This window comes from Palaemon carinicauda, chromosome 1 (assembly GCF_036898095.1).
Source record: "Palaemon carinicauda isolate YSFRI2023 chromosome 1, ASM3689809v2, whole genome shotgun sequence".
Taxonomy (NCBI): domain Eukaryota; kingdom Metazoa; phylum Arthropoda; class Malacostraca; order Decapoda; family Palaemonidae; genus Palaemon; species Palaemon carinicauda.
The window spans coordinates 68,449,896-68,467,559 of record NC_090725.1 but is presented as its reverse complement, the minus strand read 5'-3'; the positions used below and the strand labels follow the sequence as shown (position 1 = coordinate 68,467,559).

Here is a 17,664-nt window from a genome sequence, read left to right as displayed (position 1 = left end):
TTTTCATGAAAGACTACGCCCTTGCGTATTCTCACTTCACAGTTCACACACACACCAAGCAGTTAGCAAACATACTGCTACAAAAAAAACTAACACTTCCCATTGCGAACTATTTAACCAAAACCTATTGCTAAACCCTGGCTAACTGAAACCAAATCAAGGCCCACTGCCTTTTAACGAGCAATCCTCTCTCTCTCTCTCTCTCTCTCTCTCTCTCTCTCTCTCTCTCTCTCTCTCTCTCAGCAGAAAAGGGAGCTTGGGCAATGTTTTGAAACTCATCGGCTGATCCATCATTAAAATCGAAAACAGGGTAAATTGCTGATACATTTCGATTGTCTGAACTTGTCATCTCGTTTTCTGGCACAATCTTAACTACCGAAGCATGCACTCCATATACATTACCTTTCGCAATACTCTTAACAGTTATTTTATCATGATTAATATGGATCACCCTGAATGGTCCAATAAAAGCTGATTCGAACTTAGGCTCTTTACTGTGAAGCCGGTTTATATACACACGATCACCAATCTGAATTTCATGTGATTTCGTTTTAAATATCCTGTTGTAACTACGAATATTCCTCTCCTGGGCTATCTTTAAAAACTTATTTGTAATTTCAAAAGCCCTCTTATTTACATTGGCAACATAAGTTCGAAAATCATCTACGTTATACAAAGGTAGTTTCTCCTTTTTCGTGAAAACATCATATGGCAAATTTGGATCTTGACCGAAAACTAAACAATAAGGCGTGTCACCAATATTCTCATTATATAGCCCGTGTTTAGGGCAAACTGAGCTGTAGACAACATATCCGACCATATATTCAGGTTATCTGGTACTAGGTATTTAAGCATACTAATCAAGACCCGATTTTTAGACTCTACCAACCCATTTGAACTAGGCCTATACACAAGAATGGGTGAATGGTTAATGCCATACAATTCAGATACTCGAGTGAATACTTCATTTACAAATTCGGTTCCTTGATCTGATATAATTTCTCTAGGAGTACCGAATATTTCAATGATAGCTATTTCAATGATAGCTCTAAGGGCTCTAGCGACTTCCTGTGCAGTTTTGTCGATCAAAGGTTACACAAACGTGTATCTAGTTCGCGCATCTACTAGAACAAAACATATTTATGTCCTGCGTGTGAAACAGGCAATGGACCTATTAAATCAATATACACACCTTGCCATTTCTCTTTAACTAAAGGCCAGACTCGTGGGGGAGGTACATTTAATCTATAGGGTCGAAACAGATGACAAGGGTGACACAAGTCTATATATCTCTTTATTGTTTGTTTCATGCCTTTCCAATAAATATGATCAGTGGCTCTTCTGAGTGTATTCGCTACGCCCACGTGACCGGATACTGGCGACGAATGCGATAATTCCATGGCCTTATTTATGAAAGGAGTGGGTAATACAGATCGATAAATTAACTTGTTTCATTTCAAATCAGTTACATACAAAACATCGTCTTCGATTACAAATCTATTAGGTGGAAGCGGGACGTCTGTAGGAAATTCTTCTATTTCCTCTCTAATATAAGCCTTAACTCTATCCCATACTGGATCTTCATTCTGTGCCATAACTAGTTGTGTTACATCCCAGTCACAATCATCATCACGAGCGTCGTGAGCTTCAAGGTCAGGTTCATTTTTACGCTGGGCATTCGCTTCATTCATTCTCTCACTGGGCCCAACATACTCTCCCACCCCCTGTCCTATCAGCTGACGTCTCTCCCAGCTGGGAGGGGTCATTGAGTACCGTCTGCTCGCCTCCTCGCACAGCCTGCGATGTACTCATCGACCTCATTGTAGCGGCCACAGAACGAGATAAGGCATCCGTTACTACATTAGTTCGTCCAGGGATATATTCGAATCCAACGATATCGAATTCTAACAGTGCTTCCAACCATCTAGCCTGACTTGACAAATCTGATTTCTTGAAAATATATAAGGGTTTGTGATCAGATTTAATACAAATTCTATGTCCCAACAGAAAATAACGATTCCATTCTAATAACCATTTAATGGCCAGTGCCTCTTTGTCAAACACTGAATAATGGGTTTCCGGGCCCTTTAACGCTCGTGAAGCGAACGCTACCGGGCGGAATATTCCGTCGTCATCCAGCTGTTCTATCATTCCCCCAATGGCAACATTGCTAGCATCGCATGTCACGTAGAACTCACGATCAAATTTAGGAAAGACTAAAAACTATCTTCAGACAAAGCTTGTTTCAACTTTTGAAATGCATCTTCATGTTCTCTACTCCATTCAAAATTCTCTGTTCTTCTAAGTTTATCTAAGGGTCGAGATTTTTCCAAAATCTTTAATAAATTTTCTGTAATAAGAGGCTAACCCTAAAAAATGAACTAACTTGCTTAGGGGTTTTAGGTCGAGGATAAGTTCGAATCGCTTCTATCTTATTTACCATCGGGCTTACACCCTTGTTATTTAATATGTGACCTAGAAATTGAACCTCTGGATGGAACAGCTGACACTTTGCTAGGTTGACCTTCAAATTATGATATGTCTACTCTTCGAGAACTTTTAACAAATTTAGCCATATGTTCTTCTACAGTATTCCCTAAAATGATTGTCATCAAGGTAGATTAATACTGCATTGCCTACCAATCCAGAAAATATGCTCATCATTATGCGTTAAAAATGTGCGGGTGCATTCTTTAACCCAAATGGCAAGGTATTAAAGGAATACAATGAGTCGCCAGCAACAATTGCGGTTTTTTTCTCTACTCTTGGGATCGAGTGCTATTTGGTGATACCCAGATTTAAGATCTAATGTCAAAAAGAACGTGTTATTCCTGACTTTACACAAAATTTCTTCTATTGATGACAAAGGAAATAAATCACCTTTCGTTACTCTATTCAATTTACGGTAATCTACACATATGCGTAAAGCGCCAGACTTTTTCTTTACGACTACGATAGGAGAACGTCAGGGAGAATCAGAGACCGAGATTATTCCATTCTCTTTCATCTCTGCTAACTGTCTATTTACTTCAGTCTGATATGCAAAAGGTACTCTATAGGGGTATGTTACAACTGGCGAACTGTCTCCCGTATCTATGTTGAAAGGCATAAAGTCACAATAACCCGGAGGTTCTTCCTCTAATACAAATACATCTTTATATTTTTCCAAAAGCTGAGTGACATAAAAATGAAACTGAGCAGGTGTTAAACTATATCCCAAATCTTTTAAGGCGCATGCGCGATCTGATGAGGTACTTTGCTGAAAGGCAGCATTAAACACTAAATCAACATTCAATTCAACCCACGCAATTAGCGTATTCTCTTTAAGTAACACTGGTGCTGATGCAAAATTATGGAATAATACCCTTATTTTCCCTTCCTTGATCTGCACTATTGAGTCCTGCAACAAGTTATCTTCAAAGTCTACATAAGGCGTAAGTACGCCAACCCCTTCCTTTAATTCTTTGTTACACACATCAAGTTCAATCACCATAGCAACACAAGGGTCTATACAAACTTCTTGGGAAAGTCGAAGGTCCCACTTATCAGTGACATTAACAACAGGTTCTATTACGAGTGCTACTGATGCAACTGTCCCTCCTATGAGTAGGATACGATCCTTCATGGTTACAGTCAATCCCTCAGGACACAAAGTACATTTAAAACTAGTAACCAGATTGCATCTGTACCAAATATGACATGTATCCCCGTAATACCCAACTCAGGGACGACATAGAAATCATGAATGAGTTTCTCGTCTCCCATCTCAAAGGGTTGTGTACAAAAATTTATGAAAACTTCTTTTCCCCCAAGACCTTGACATTTTAAAGGAACCTCATTTTGAACTTGATTTACTGTAATGTGCATTACAACAATAAGAGACACAAATGCTCCTGTATCTATTAAACAGTTTTTGATACCGGAAGGAAACTTAACTTTGATATCAGGTTGCTGTGGGTGCTGTCTTCGGTCTTCTTCCTATTGGGTCGTCCTGGGTGCCGCTGTCACCACTGGGGCTGTCCTTGTGCTTGCGGCGACGGATGTGCTGCTGGTGTAATGTCCCCGCTGTTTGCAGTTGAAACACTGCACCTTCTTCTGAGATTTTGACCTATGGTTGGCCCTTGGCCCAATGATTTCTTCTGTCCATTCGAATTGTTCCCGGACGATGATGACGACGATGAGGTTTGCTGTTGTCTATGTCCTTCCGGTTGGGGTGTCTCGTCTGTACTTGTCATTAAAATTCTCACATTATCCGTAGCCCACTCTACGGGTACAGGCTGAAACAGTGTGCCCCACGCATATGCAGGTAGATGTGATTTCATGACCACCTTCAACCAAGGATCCTTAATGCCTTCCAAGGCATCATGGCCATCCAAGAAATCCTCCAAGTCTACAGCTATTCTTGTGAAAAATTCAAAGTACGACTCGCCTTCCTTCCGGACAGGAACATAGTTACATAAGTGTTCATGCAAACTGGCGGTACCTAGGCCTAACCTCCATTGTAGGTGTATTTTCAGATGTGCCCAAGACCTGGGCTCGACGAATTCGAGATCTCTCCTCACATTCCTATGGGCATTTCCTCAAATTCTCTGTTTTGCCAAAACAATTTTCTGACGATCGGTCCAACACTGCTCCGACGTCGCTGCCTCTACCGAACTGAGAAAAGTCTCTATTGAGATAAATCTTTGCCCTTGTTGTGGTACTGTCTTTTCAAAAATGGGTACATACTCAGATAGTGGAGGAAAATTGCCATAGTCGCTGTATCGTCCATTCCCTCCCGCCCGGGGTTCGAACCCATCTTTTAGTGAAGGGCTGTTTTGGTAAACTCCCTGTGGTGCTGGTCTCTCTCCGCCCACCACTGTTCTAATATACAGTATACAGGTTCTCCTTGCGGCCTTACGACATGATGTATGCCTCCGACGGATTCTTCAAGTTCTATGAAAATGTTGTCTTGCTCCGGAACACTCATGTTGTAATTTCAGTTCACTTCTTAGTTGAAAAAAATCCCACTATCACGCCAATCAAGGGCAAATTATTTTCATAAATATAATTCAGGAAACAGGATAAGACAGATGCGATTCTGTTCTTTCAACTTTAAATATATTTGAACAAGAAATCATTACACAGACATTGAGCACTTGATATAATTTCCTTAAGTCAATTATTAGTGGTAGCGAAAAAACAGTTTTTACAAATTAAATCTTTTAACTGACTACTAAATGAGTGCTCTTGAAAATAATTCATCCATGTTCAGGCCGAAACTACAGCCCGGAGACCAAGTATAAGTTACGTTACTTTAGAATGAAAACTACAAGTATAAATGGCTTAGCTTTCGTGCCCCGGGCACAAACGGGAAGGACGTTAGCCCTTAATCGTGGCTCTCTTCAAACTGAACAAAGGCGTAGTAGGCTATGAAGGCGTGATCCATGGGCGTCATGGGGTTGGTGCCATCTTGCCTGGGGGGTCCTGGGTATGGGTCCCCTCTTCGAAATGAGAGCAGTACACAACGGTCTCCTAGCTGCAGTCTCCCCCTCCCCCTTGCCTGCAACGACAAAGTTGGAGACAGTAAAAGGACCTAGTCATGTACTGTATGAGACACCAATGGCCTCTGGGCGCCTGTCGGTGCTGACACTACGTCTATTACTCAGGCGAAGGCAGCAGTAGTAGTCATGGGCATGATCCCAATGGTTTCAATATTACGTTATTATTTGTGACAGTATATATATGTATGTAAATACTGAACATTGAGTAACCCCCCTTGACATTAGAATATTCATGATAAACAAACGAGCTAGCTCTTTTCTTACATACGTGCATGTACATACACAAAGAGGGCTATTTTGATAAATGGGTTCTTTCTTTCGAGATAGGTATGAGTGATAGATTTTGTCCTTATCTAATAAAAAATATACACACTACTTGCATAACATTTATATGGAATATATATAGGGTATTCCATACAAACCCCATCCCCAGCATCACTCATAGATTGCAGTTATGCTGAATGTATGTGTATAGAGAGAGAGAATATAGCTGGGCGTCAGGAACCCACACACTCGATTGGATAAACATGCTGGTCGATGGTCACTATCATACTTCAATCCATCACCTTAGTTGGCCACTGATTGTGTAAAAGGCCTTAAAAGTTTAACTTCAAATCTGCTCAACATTTTGTTGTTATTAAGTATAGGATCATTGTATCCTATATATCTTTTATTTTATTTGTATTAGTGTTGATATGTTCTCGTTGTTTGATATATGGTAGAAGGATTATCAACTGTCAGTAACAAGGTCAAGTTTTGTTTTTATATGAAATTTTGTTGGTAAAAGATTGTATTGCAGGAGAATATAATTTTATTCTACTGAAATATAACCAATTTTATTAAATGGCAAGACACTGTAATCAGAATAAGCTTGATAAATTAATATTGATCATTTTACTGGTTTTGTATGTCTGGGTATCTGTGAAAATTGTTCTGTAGTATAAACAATGTGTATCCAAATAAATTGTCAGATATTTTCTTAACTAGAATAGGTCTTATAATTTGGCTGTGAAAGATCAACAGACAGAAGTTGTTGCTTGTACTTTCAGTAGGTGAGATATGAAGCTTAATCAATTATGTCCCATCACTTATGTCAAAAACTATGGTCTGTCTAATGTTATTACTGGTGGATTTGGTCTTTCTTTATCCGTGTTTCTTTTTCTAATTTTATGTTTACTTATGTTTCTCCAAGTATGACTTTGTCCTCAATTATTATTATTGTTATTACGGTCTTAAGCTACAACCATAGTTTGAGAAGCAGGATGGTATAAGCCCAATTGCTCCAACAGGGAAAAATAGTCCAATGAGTAAAGAAAATTAGGAAATAAACTCCGAGAGGTAGTGAATAGTGTAAAATATCTTAAGATCAGTAACAATGGTAAAATAGGTCTGACATAAACTATGAAGAGAGACTTGAGTCAGCCTCTTCATCATAAAACATTCCCTGCAAGTTTGAACTTCTGAATTTTCACTTATTCAACTGCTGGATTAGGCTGGTCTCAGCTGTAATGAAACTTGTGGAATACTGTGTATTGTTGAACCTTATGATAGAGAAGACAAGACACTTGATATTAACTGCAAACCTAGTAATGCATACAGGATGTTATAGTCTGGAAATAGCTGAATGCAAAGGATGGTCAGAACAATAGAAAATCTTATGCAACATCCATAAAGAACTCGACTGAAGGGTGGTGCAGATATTAATATCCAGATCAGGAATAATAAATTTAATGGACAGGATGTTTTTGTCCAACAAATTAATATGAGAGTCGGCAACTGAAGAACAGATGGGAGAGCAATACTCAAAATAAGTTGGAATGAAAGAATGAAAATATTTCTTCAGAACAAATTGATCACCAAAAATATTAAGACACTCAGTAAGCCAATTTTTCTGCGCAGTTGAAGATGACAATGTGTTTCTCAAAAGTAAATTTTCAATAAAAAATCCTAGCTAAAATTTCAAAATTGTTTATAGTTAGAAAAATAATTTGTTCCGTAACCGAAATACAAACCACGCTATTTACAAAGGGTATTACTTTTAGCGCAGCTGAAATGACGAGCCAATAGTTTTTAACGAGGGTTAATTACCCCCGCGCTAGTTAGCGGGGGGTGGGGAAGGGTAGCTTGCTCGGCGGTGATCAGACGTGTCTGTTCATCGCCTTCGTGACAGCCTTTAATTTTCTTCTTTTTCTTTTCAGCTTGTGTGATTGGTTGGAAGTTGACCTTCAGTTATTTTCTTTTATTTAATATGCGTACATGCCCTGGAGTTGCCGGCCGTCCTTGTGGGACTTTCATGTCGGACGTGATTACGGATCCTCACACCCTCTGCCCTCAATGTCGGGGCCGACGGTGCGACCAGGATAACATGTGCAGGGAGTGGTCTGCCTCCCAGTGGGAGAGGTTTGGCCGTCGGCGTAAGAAGAAGTCCAAGAGAGACCGTTCTCCTCCGGGGTTAGCCTTGAAGGAGGAAGGTTCTCGGGACTCTTCTTCCGCCGCCCAAACCTCCTCCGAAGCTCCCCCTCGTCCGCCTCCTAAGGAGAGTCGTCCGAGTGGGAGCGCAGGCCCTTGTTCTGTTTCCCTACCTTCGGTGGGGGGAGAGGGCGTCGCCTCCCATAGCGAGGCGGTTCCCCCTCCTCCTCCGGGGGAGGTTATTGATAATAATGCCTTATCCAGTGATGATCTTTTACAGATTTGGTCGTCCCTGGGGCTTAAGGGCTTGCCCTCCAGGGTCGCTCTTATTGACCTTGTCTCGTTGGGGGCCGCTGTTTAACAGTCGCCGGTGGTAGCGGAGGTAGACCCTCTGTCTATTGTCGACGTCGTGGTGACAGAGGCCTCCGACGTGGCTGGGCCTTCCGACGCAGGTGCTGTTGCTGGTGATGGTGCTCTAGGCTCTCCTACTCCTTCCGTGCATCCTTCGAAGGGGGAAGTGAGTCCTTCGGTCTCGACTGCTGCCCAGCTTCCTTCTGAGGGAAGTGTTTTGACGGAGACTCCCCTTCGGAGGACCGATGGTCCCGACGATCTCCCCCGAGGCCGCCTCCGCCGTAAGGCTCACCGCCCTCTACGCCACAAGGGCCTCCCTTCCCCTTACAGGGGGACTAAGAGGCGCCTTTTTGGGTCTTCGTCCTCCGGGGGGGACTCTCCTCGTCAGCCTCAACCGACTGCTCCGCCCTCCTTGAACCTCTCTGCAGACCGCTCACCATCTCCTGCCGGATCTTCGCCTTCTGGAGAACTCGTCACCCGACGGGCAACGGTCCCTTCGGGGCTAAGGGATGGGCTAGCGCACAAGCGCTCTCCTGCTCGCCAGCGATCCCCTGCTCGCCAGCGATCTCCTGCTCGCCAGCGATCTCCTGCTCGTCGACGATCTCCTGCTTGCCGACGCTCACCTGCTCGTCGGCTCTCTCCTGATGTTCGCCCCCCTCGCCAGCGCTCTCCTGCTCGTCAGCTCTCTTCCTAGCGTCAGCGCTCATTTGAGGACCATCGCCCTGCGGTCTCTGACCACCCTTTAGTTCCTGCTGAACTCCCTGCTCACCATCCACCTGGTCCTGTGGCTACGCAACATCGTGCTGCGCGTGTCAGAAACACATGTTCGCCAACGCGCCAGCGATCTTCCCGTTCCTGCTCGTGAACGCGCCGCACCACCTGTCCTCTCACAGGACACGCGTCGACCTTCTGCTCGCCAGCGATCACCAGCTCGCCAGCGATCACCTACACATGCTGCTCGCCATCGCACGACCCTGCATGATCGCCCGCTTACGCATGCTGCTCCTCATCAAACTACCCTGAACGATCGCCCTCCTGTGGATGCTGATCACCATCGCACCCTTTCACGCGATCATTCACCTGCGCATGCTGCTCGCCATCGCACAACCCTGCACGATCGCCCGCTTACGCATGCTGCTCCTCATCGCACAACCCTGAACGATCGCCCTCCTGCGGATGCTGATCACCATTGCACCCTTTCACGCGATCATTCACCTGCGCATGCTGCTCGCCATCGCACATCCCTGCACGATCGCCCGCTTTCGCATGCTGCTCCTCATCGCACAACCCTGAACGATCGCCCTCCTGCGGATGCTGATCACCATCGCACCCTTTCACGCGATCATTCACCTGCGCATGCTGCTCGCCATCGCACAACCCTGCACGATCGCCCGCTTACGCATGCTGCTCCTCATCGCACAACCCTGAACGACCGCCCTCTTGCGGATGCTGATCACCATCGCACCCTATCACGCGATCATTCACCTACATATGCTGCTCGCCATCGCTTACCATCACGCGGTCATTATCGCCAGCGATCTTCTTCACCTACGCGGCAGCACGATCCCTCGCCGTCTCGCCATCGCTTGCGTTCGTCGCCTCGGACACGTGTTCATTTACCTGCCCACCCTCACGCCCACTCGCCTGCGCGCCCGCGCGATCGCTCGCCCGCGCGACCGCTCGCCTGCGCGCCCGCGCGACCGCTCGCCTGTGCGCCTGCGCGATCACCCGCGCGACCATTCGCCTTTGCGCGACTGTTCGCCCTCGCGCGACCATAGTTCGCGGCGAATTCCACAGCCGGTGGTAGCAGCAGGGACGCGTGCTCCTAGACGGCACTCGGGATCACCTCCATCCAAGCACAGGTTGGTATTGCAGGACGAAGACAGGTCTGTACAGTACAGCATTCTTCCCCACCTTCTTTTCAGGCAGGTACCGTCGTGTCCACTCCAAAGGATCGCCCGATCCCTTCCTCCTTAGCGAGGATTCCCGGACTCTGTGTCCTTTGAGCAGCAGACTTGGTTTGGTCCGCTGGCACGGGCGTTAGTGAGGGTTATGAAACCAGCACTCGCCGGCCAGGGTAACAAACCAGCGGCTGTCTCTCCTACGCTGAAGAGAAAGAGAGGAGTGGACTTCGTGGTGACTTCCCCCAGGGCGAAGTTGGTTCCCAAGAGGTCGGTCTCGAGGGTCCTCTCTCCTGCACGAGTACTCTCTCCTTCTCCCGTGGACGAGGCCTTTCCGTCCTCAGGTGAGTCCAGTGGGGCGGTAGTCTTCCCTTCGGCACCAGGGGGGGAGACTTCGCTTCAGGCAGGAGAATCGTCTCGTGAGGAAGGGGCCCCTCGAACCTCGTTGTTGGTATCCTGTATCCCTCCCAGGAGGGAACCCAAGGATTCCAAGACCATCCCTAAATCCTCGGCAAGGATTCGTCAGGAACCCACGACTACCCAGGGGAATGTCCACGTATCACCCCAGGAAGAGATTCCTGGGGCAGGAGACTTAGCTGCCAGCCCGCAGGGAGGAGAACAGCAAGAGTCCGAACATGCCTTCTGGCAGGTCCTAAGCCTGATAAGGCAACTTAACAGTCTTACGGATCCAGTCATCCCCCCCCCCCCCCCCCGTGAAGGCAAAGACACGATTCTGGATGAAGTGTTTGACGTTCGGAAGGCCCCTAAGACCAGTGCAGCTCTGCCCTGGTCTCGGGGGCTGAAGAGTGCCAGAGCTAGGGCCAATGCTCAGCTCGCACTTCTTGCCTCCTCCAGTCGTTCCACTGCCGGGAACAAACTCATCCCTCCTCCTCGCCTTCAGCAGAGGAGGTATTTCGAGATCCTGGGTGAGCACAACCTCGCTCTTCCTCTCCATCACTCTGTGAAGGAGCTGGCGAAGGGAGTTCCCTTGGAGAAACTCTCTGCCCGGCAGGTGTCGTTCTCGGCGGCAGAGATCCTTAACCACGAGAAGGTCGCTAAGTGTGCCATGCAGGCCACTTCGTGGCTGGACTTCTGGTTAGGATCTCTGGGCATCCTATTGCGATCGGAGGACTTGTCCAAGGAGACCAATAGGAAGGCCCTAGAGACCTTCTTGCTCTCGGGCACCCGCTCCATCGAGTTTTTGGCGCACCAGGTTACCACCCTGTGGGCCAACTCGGTGTTGAAGCGTCGCGATGCTGTGTCCGAGAGATTCCATCCGAAGGTCCCCGCCGTAGATGTGTGTAGGCTCCGACATGCTTCCCTTCTGGGGGAGAGCCTGTTTGAGCCTCAAGACTTGGAGCGAACGGCTGAGAGGTGGAGGAAATCCAGCACGGACTCCCTCCTCCACAGGGCCCTTACAACTCGGCCCTATAAGCCTCCAGCCCCGCCACAACAGCAGCAACAGCCTCGTAAGGCTCCCAAACAGGCACCGGCAGCTAAGAAAGTGGTGTCTAAGCCCCAGCCCTTTCCAGCCAAGGTCAAGAGGGGCGGTAAGTCCTCCAGGGGAGGCAAGACTTCTAGGGGTGGCGGCCGCGGCCGCAAGCCCTAGGGGTGGCAGTCCCCCTGCGTGTCCACCTGTGGGGGGATGCCTTCAGCGTTGCGTCCGCTGGTGGCAACATCACGGGGCCGATGCTTGGACGGTCTCAGTGATCGGCCAAGGTTATCGCGTCCCGTTCACGTCATCTCAACCTCCCCTGACAGCGAATCCAGTGTCGTTGAGCTCCTATGCCATGGGATCGGCAAAGGGGCTGGCCCTTCAGGCCGAAGTCGAGACCATGTTTGAGAAGGGTGCTCGCCAGGAGGTCGTGGACGGCTCCCCAGGCTTCTTCAGTCGACTCTTAATTGTAAAGAAGGCTACTGGAGGCTGGAGACCCGTCATCGATCTCTCGGCTCTGAACAGGTTTGTCAAACAAACCCGCTTCAGCATGGAGACAGCAGACACGGTCAGACTTGCGGTGAGACCACAAGACTTCATGTGTACACTGGATCTAAAGGATGCGTACTTCCAGATCCCAATCCATCCGTCTTCCAGGAAGTACCTGAGATTCTGCCTAGACAACAAGATCTACCAGTTCAAGGTGCTGTGTTTCGGTCTCTCCACAGCTCCTCAGGTGTTCACCAGAGTGTTCACCCTGATTTCGACTTGGGCGCACAGGAACGGCATTCGTCTCCTTCGTTACCTGGACGATTGGCTGATCCTAGCAGACTCGGAGTCGACCCTTCTTCGACACCGAGACAGGCTTCTAGATCTTTGCCAGGATCTGGGGATCGTGGTAAACCTCGAGAAGTCCTCTCTGCAGCCGTCCCAACGACTGGTTTATCTAGGCATGCTAATAGACACCAATCTCCACAAAGCGTTTCCATCAGACGACCGGATAGCAAGGCTGAGGAGGGTGGCGGAACCTTTCCTCAGGCGAAAAGAACTCCCCGCCCAATCGTGGTTGCGTCTCTTAGGCCACCTATCCTCCCTGGCCCGTCTGGTTCCAAACAGCCGCCTCAGGATGAGATCCCTTCAATGGCGGCTCAAGTCCCGGTGGAATCAAGGATCCGATTCCCCGGACATTCTGATCCCAATGGGGTCTCTAGAACAGACGGACTTGCGGTGGTGGCTGGCCGACGAGAACCTGCGAAAGGGAGTGAGTCTTCTCGTCCTCCCCCCGGAATTGACTCTGTTTTCGGACGCGTCAAAAGAAGGGTGGGGGGCGCACGTTCTGAACCAGAGGGCCTCAGGCCTTTGGTCAGAATCAGAAAAGTGCCTACACGTCAACCTGCTAGAATTGAAGGCCGTCTTTCTGGCCCTTCAACAGTTCCAACGGTTCCTGGCGGGTCACTCCGTGGTGGTGATGAGCGACAACACCACGGTAGTGGCTTATATCAACAAGCAGGGAGGCACTTTTTCGCAACAGCTATCCCATCTTGCAGTAGAGACTCTGAGGTGGACCGAAACCCACTCGATAACACTATCAGCTCGCTTCATTCCTGGCAAGAGGAATGTGCTCGCCGACAGTCTGAGCAGGGCTTCGCAGATAGTGAGTACCGAGTGGTCTTTGGATCCTCAGATAGCCAACAAAGTCCTGACTTTGTGGGGTTCCCCGACGGTGGACTTGTTCGCGACAGCTTTGAACTTCAAGCTGCCCCTGTACTGCTCACCAGTCCCGGACCCCAAGGCACTCTGGCAAGATGCTTTCCAGCAACGGTGGGACAACATCGACGTGTACGCCTTCCCACCATTCTGTCTGATGAGAAGGGTGCTCAACAGGACCAGACTATCGGTCAACTGTTCCATGACTCTAGTAGCTCCGCTATGGCATCACGCGGAATGGTTTCCGGACCTTCTGCAACTCCTGACGGAACTCCCAAGGGAGCTTCCTCCACGACACGAGCTTCTCAGACAACCCCACTCCGGTGTCCCTCACAGGGCCGTAGCCTCGCTTCGGCTTCACGCCTGGAGACTATCCAGCGTCTCCTCGCGGAGAGAGGCTTTTCGCAACAGGTTGCGGAGAGAATGTCTCGGCACCTGCGAAGGTCCTCTGAGGGAGTCTACCAAGCGAAGTGGAGAGTCTTTTGTGGTTGGTGTCGTGGAAGGGGTATCTCTCCACTCGATGCCACTATTCCAGCAATAGCGGACTTCCTTGTGTATCTGCGAGAAGAAATGCGCCTTTCTGTCTCGGCAGTGAAAGGCTATCGCTCAGCCTTAAGCTTGGCCTTCAGATTGAAGGGCGTGGATATTTCTTCATCGCTAGAACTCTCTTTACTCATACGTAGCTATGAGCTTACCTGCCCCCAGTCGGAAGTGAGACCCCCTCCTTGGAACGTGGTTCGAGTCCTCAGAGGTCTCAAGAGACCTCCCTTCGAGCCATTACGCCAGGCCTCCGATCGCCACCTGTCTTGGAAGACGGCTTTCCTACTCGCCTTGGCCTCGGCCAAGCGAGTTGGTGAACTTCATGGTCTCTCGTACGACATCGCCCATTCAAGGGGATGGGGGGAGGTAACGTTCAGGTTCGTCCCTGAGTTTGTGGCCAAGACTCAGAATCCTGGAGTGCCAGATCCTCGGTTCGACTCTTTCAGGATCGCGAGTCTCCGTTCTGTAACAAACGACCCAGACCAGCTGCTACTATGCCCAGTGAGGTGTCTGAGGTACTACTTGAAGAGAACGGCTGCAGTCCGTCCTCATGTGCGAGCTTTGTTTGTGAGCACAGGCAGGACAAAGAGGAGGGTCACCAGGAACACCATCTTTGCTTGGATTCGAAGGGTTATCCACCATGCCCTGAATCCTGACCCTCCTCCGTCACGTCGCCCTCGGGCCCACGATGTCAGGGGTATTGCTACATCCCTGGCCTTCAAGAGAAACTTCTCTGTGACGCAGGTACTTCAAGCTGGGGTCTGGAAGCGTCAAACGACCTTCACAGCCCACTACCTGCAAGACGTGACCCACAGGAGCCTCGATACGTTCTCTATCGGCCCTGTGGTCGCTGCACAACAGCTGGTCTAACCTCAGGTTCCTTTTTGGACAAGTAGCAGTAGGTTGAGGGCGTTGTTACCCGGTCTTAGTCTGTGTGAATGAAAGAGTATGTCTGACCCTTACTTCTTTCTTCATTCTCCCCTCTCTTGGGGAAGCAGCATCCTGGTCCTCGCATAGCTGACCTCGACCTCTGCAGGTAACCCATGCTTCTTTGTGCTCCTAGTATTAAGCTTAATACTGTTGCGTCTCCCATACCCTGACGAGGTGGTATGGGGAACGTCCTATCCTAGAATTCCTATCTGAAGGTCTCAAGGTCAACTTCATAGGACGAGTAACACTCTCCTCCTCACACTACTTATGTAGGCCACTCGTTCCTAGCGATGCTAGGAACCTGTGAGGTACAGGGGCTCCCTCTCTCTAGTGCTGCTCACTGAGGGATCGAGCCCCCGGGCAAGCCGAAGTCAGTAAAGCTGGGGACTTTCCACCCTTCCTAAGGGGTAAGTCACCCTTTGTAAATAGCGTGGTTTGTATTTCGGTTACGGAACAAATGACAAATTCGAAGATAATTTGTATTTTTCCTAACCATACAAACCTTAGCTATTTACACATATGTGCCCGCCATCCCTGACCCCCAAGTCAAGTCCTACCTCTAAGTGAAGTGAAGCAAATCACCGGTGTGTGGAGGGGGGAGGGGTAGCAAGCTACCCTTCCCCACCCCCCGCTAACTAGCGCGGGGGTAATTAACCCTCGTTAAAAACTATTGGCTCGTCATTTCAGCTGCGCTAAAAGTAATACCCTTTGTAAATAGCTAAGGTTTGTATGGTTAGGAAAAATACAAATTATCTTTGAATTTGTTATATTAATGCACAGATCTGGATGCTGAGGAATCACTGTTCTCAAACTGTTTAAATTCATACTTTTAGTTTTGTTAGTGTTCAACCGTTTGCACCATGCACTAAGCTTAGCTAGATCTCTGTTGAGGAATTTAGCAACCACAGTTCTGCTTTGAGGAGGTCGATTTAGGACAGATTAGCATCATCTGCCTATGCAGTAAGCTTTTTTTCTAGACCAAACCACGTAAAGGAACACCAGATATCACATTCCTATACTTTACTTTCTATGGAGCCCATCAACAACTTTTTGCTATTGCCTAAAAATTCATTAATGGGCTTTGTTATTAACTCTGTCAAAGACCACTAAAATTAAGGGCAATCATATGAAATTCCTGACCACAGTCAAGGGATATCTGTACAGCATTTGAAATTGTTAAAGGCTTCACTTGCTCTAGGGCATTTGCAAAATCCTAGATTAGGGAACAAATTTGTTACCTTCATCATACCTAATTAGGCCATTTGTCAAAAGACGTTTAAAAAATTTAGTTAAGGCTACCACAAACACATTTAATAATGGAGTAACATTATCAATTCCTCAACAAGTGAAAAAATAACCTCTTCTTTCTAACTTGTGGAAAATGATAGACAACTTGAGAGCTAAGAAATCATTGGTCTTTATAAAAATCAAATGAAAAATACCATTTGGGTCTACAACTCCATAAGCATCAAGGTCCATCTAGAAGGTTTACAGTATTTCATTGGTTCACTTCACTGAATCTCTGTAAGAAAGACCCCTTACTACAATTGCTTGAAGAAACCAACCAATCTCTCAGAAGGAACTTGGTGAACTAGGGTTTAGATCACTTGCTAAGTGATCACATAGACTAGTTTCAGGAAGTAGATTTTGTACCTTTGAATACCATACGGATTTTACCAAACAAATTGTTGGGTATATTTTTTTCTTTATAATAAACATTCCATAGTTAGCCAGTCATGACATATTACTTAAGCTTTATAATAGATATATCACATTAATTGGTTTATTATTTAACTTAAATATTGGTTAATGTTTTTCTCTCCCTCCCATACCTATCTTTTAAGGAGTGTGGTGGTCAGCATGTAGACTTGCAGTTAGGATTCATTGCAATAAACAGAATTTTAATGATAAAATTTATCATTTCAATACTTGGATGTGAGTCACCTATATCTCATCTTGTATACTGTAACATCAATTGTACTATCTGTTATTTGAAAATAATGACCATTATTTGTTTTATTTGAATCTTTAATTATTTTTGATGAGAATTTTAATGCATATAGAGGCCTATAAAACTTAAGAAATTACTCTTGTGTTACTCATGCTAGCAGATGGTGCTATATCTCTATCAAGCTTCTCAGTGGGGATGGAATATAGGGGAGAGATAGATTAGAATGGCAACTCGCAGATGAGTATTGAAATTTGTTTTTCTCTAAGACACTACGGTTTTGTTTGCCTTTTCAACACTTGCTGATTGAATTCTGAATGCGATATGCTACTTATTTGCTTAGATGTGTGGATCTAATTATATGGGTCATGACAATTTTTGTCATAATACATAGAAAAGAATTTCATTTAGTTGTATGGTTGTATTTTATCATTAAGTATCTAAGCTGTACTGGTTCAGATTTTTTAATAGAAATTTTTACTTGCATTTTAGTTGTAATTTCACTCTTTGAACAGGCTCACTTCAATATGGATGACTCTGGTGTCCTTACATTGGGTACAATGGAGGTAGTTTTTGAGAAGAGTATTTTAGTTGAGGCAAATAAACCCAAGGAGGAAGAATCGACATTATCTAAGCTTGGTAGCACAATAAGTAAGCTTTTTTCAGGTAAGGTTTTTTCTTTTAATTATCTTCTAATTTCATTTATGGTTATTGTATTTCTGCTAATTATACTGGTTATACTGTGAGTTTATTTTGGTTGTGTAGATGACCTTTGACTCTTACATATTCACTGTCTGGATTCTAGAAATATCTCTTGTATTGTGCCAAAACGATTTTTATATTGTTTAAACTAAATGTGTGATAAGCATCAGACTATTGAATTTTACAAGGAAATAGTTT

General features: G+C 46.4%; 2 protein-coding genes across 4 annotated transcripts in view; both read left to right on the top strand.

Moving 5' to 3' along the window:
- LOC137648750 (retinol dehydrogenase 13-like) overlaps positions 1-17,664 on the top strand; it is a 1,058,070-nt gene that overhangs the window by 842,867 nt on the left and 197,539 nt on the right. The window lies entirely within an intron of this gene.
- Positions 1-17,664, top strand: part of LOC137648743 (hypoxia up-regulated protein 1-like) — a 216,192-nt gene that overhangs the window by 52,507 nt on the left and 146,021 nt on the right. Inside the window, exon 4 of the mRNA XM_068381825.1 lies at positions 17,280-17,430. Within this exon, the coding sequence (XP_068237926.1) occupies positions 17,280-17,430 (151 nt within the window). The remainder of the gene's footprint in view (positions 1-17,279; positions 17,431-17,664) is intronic.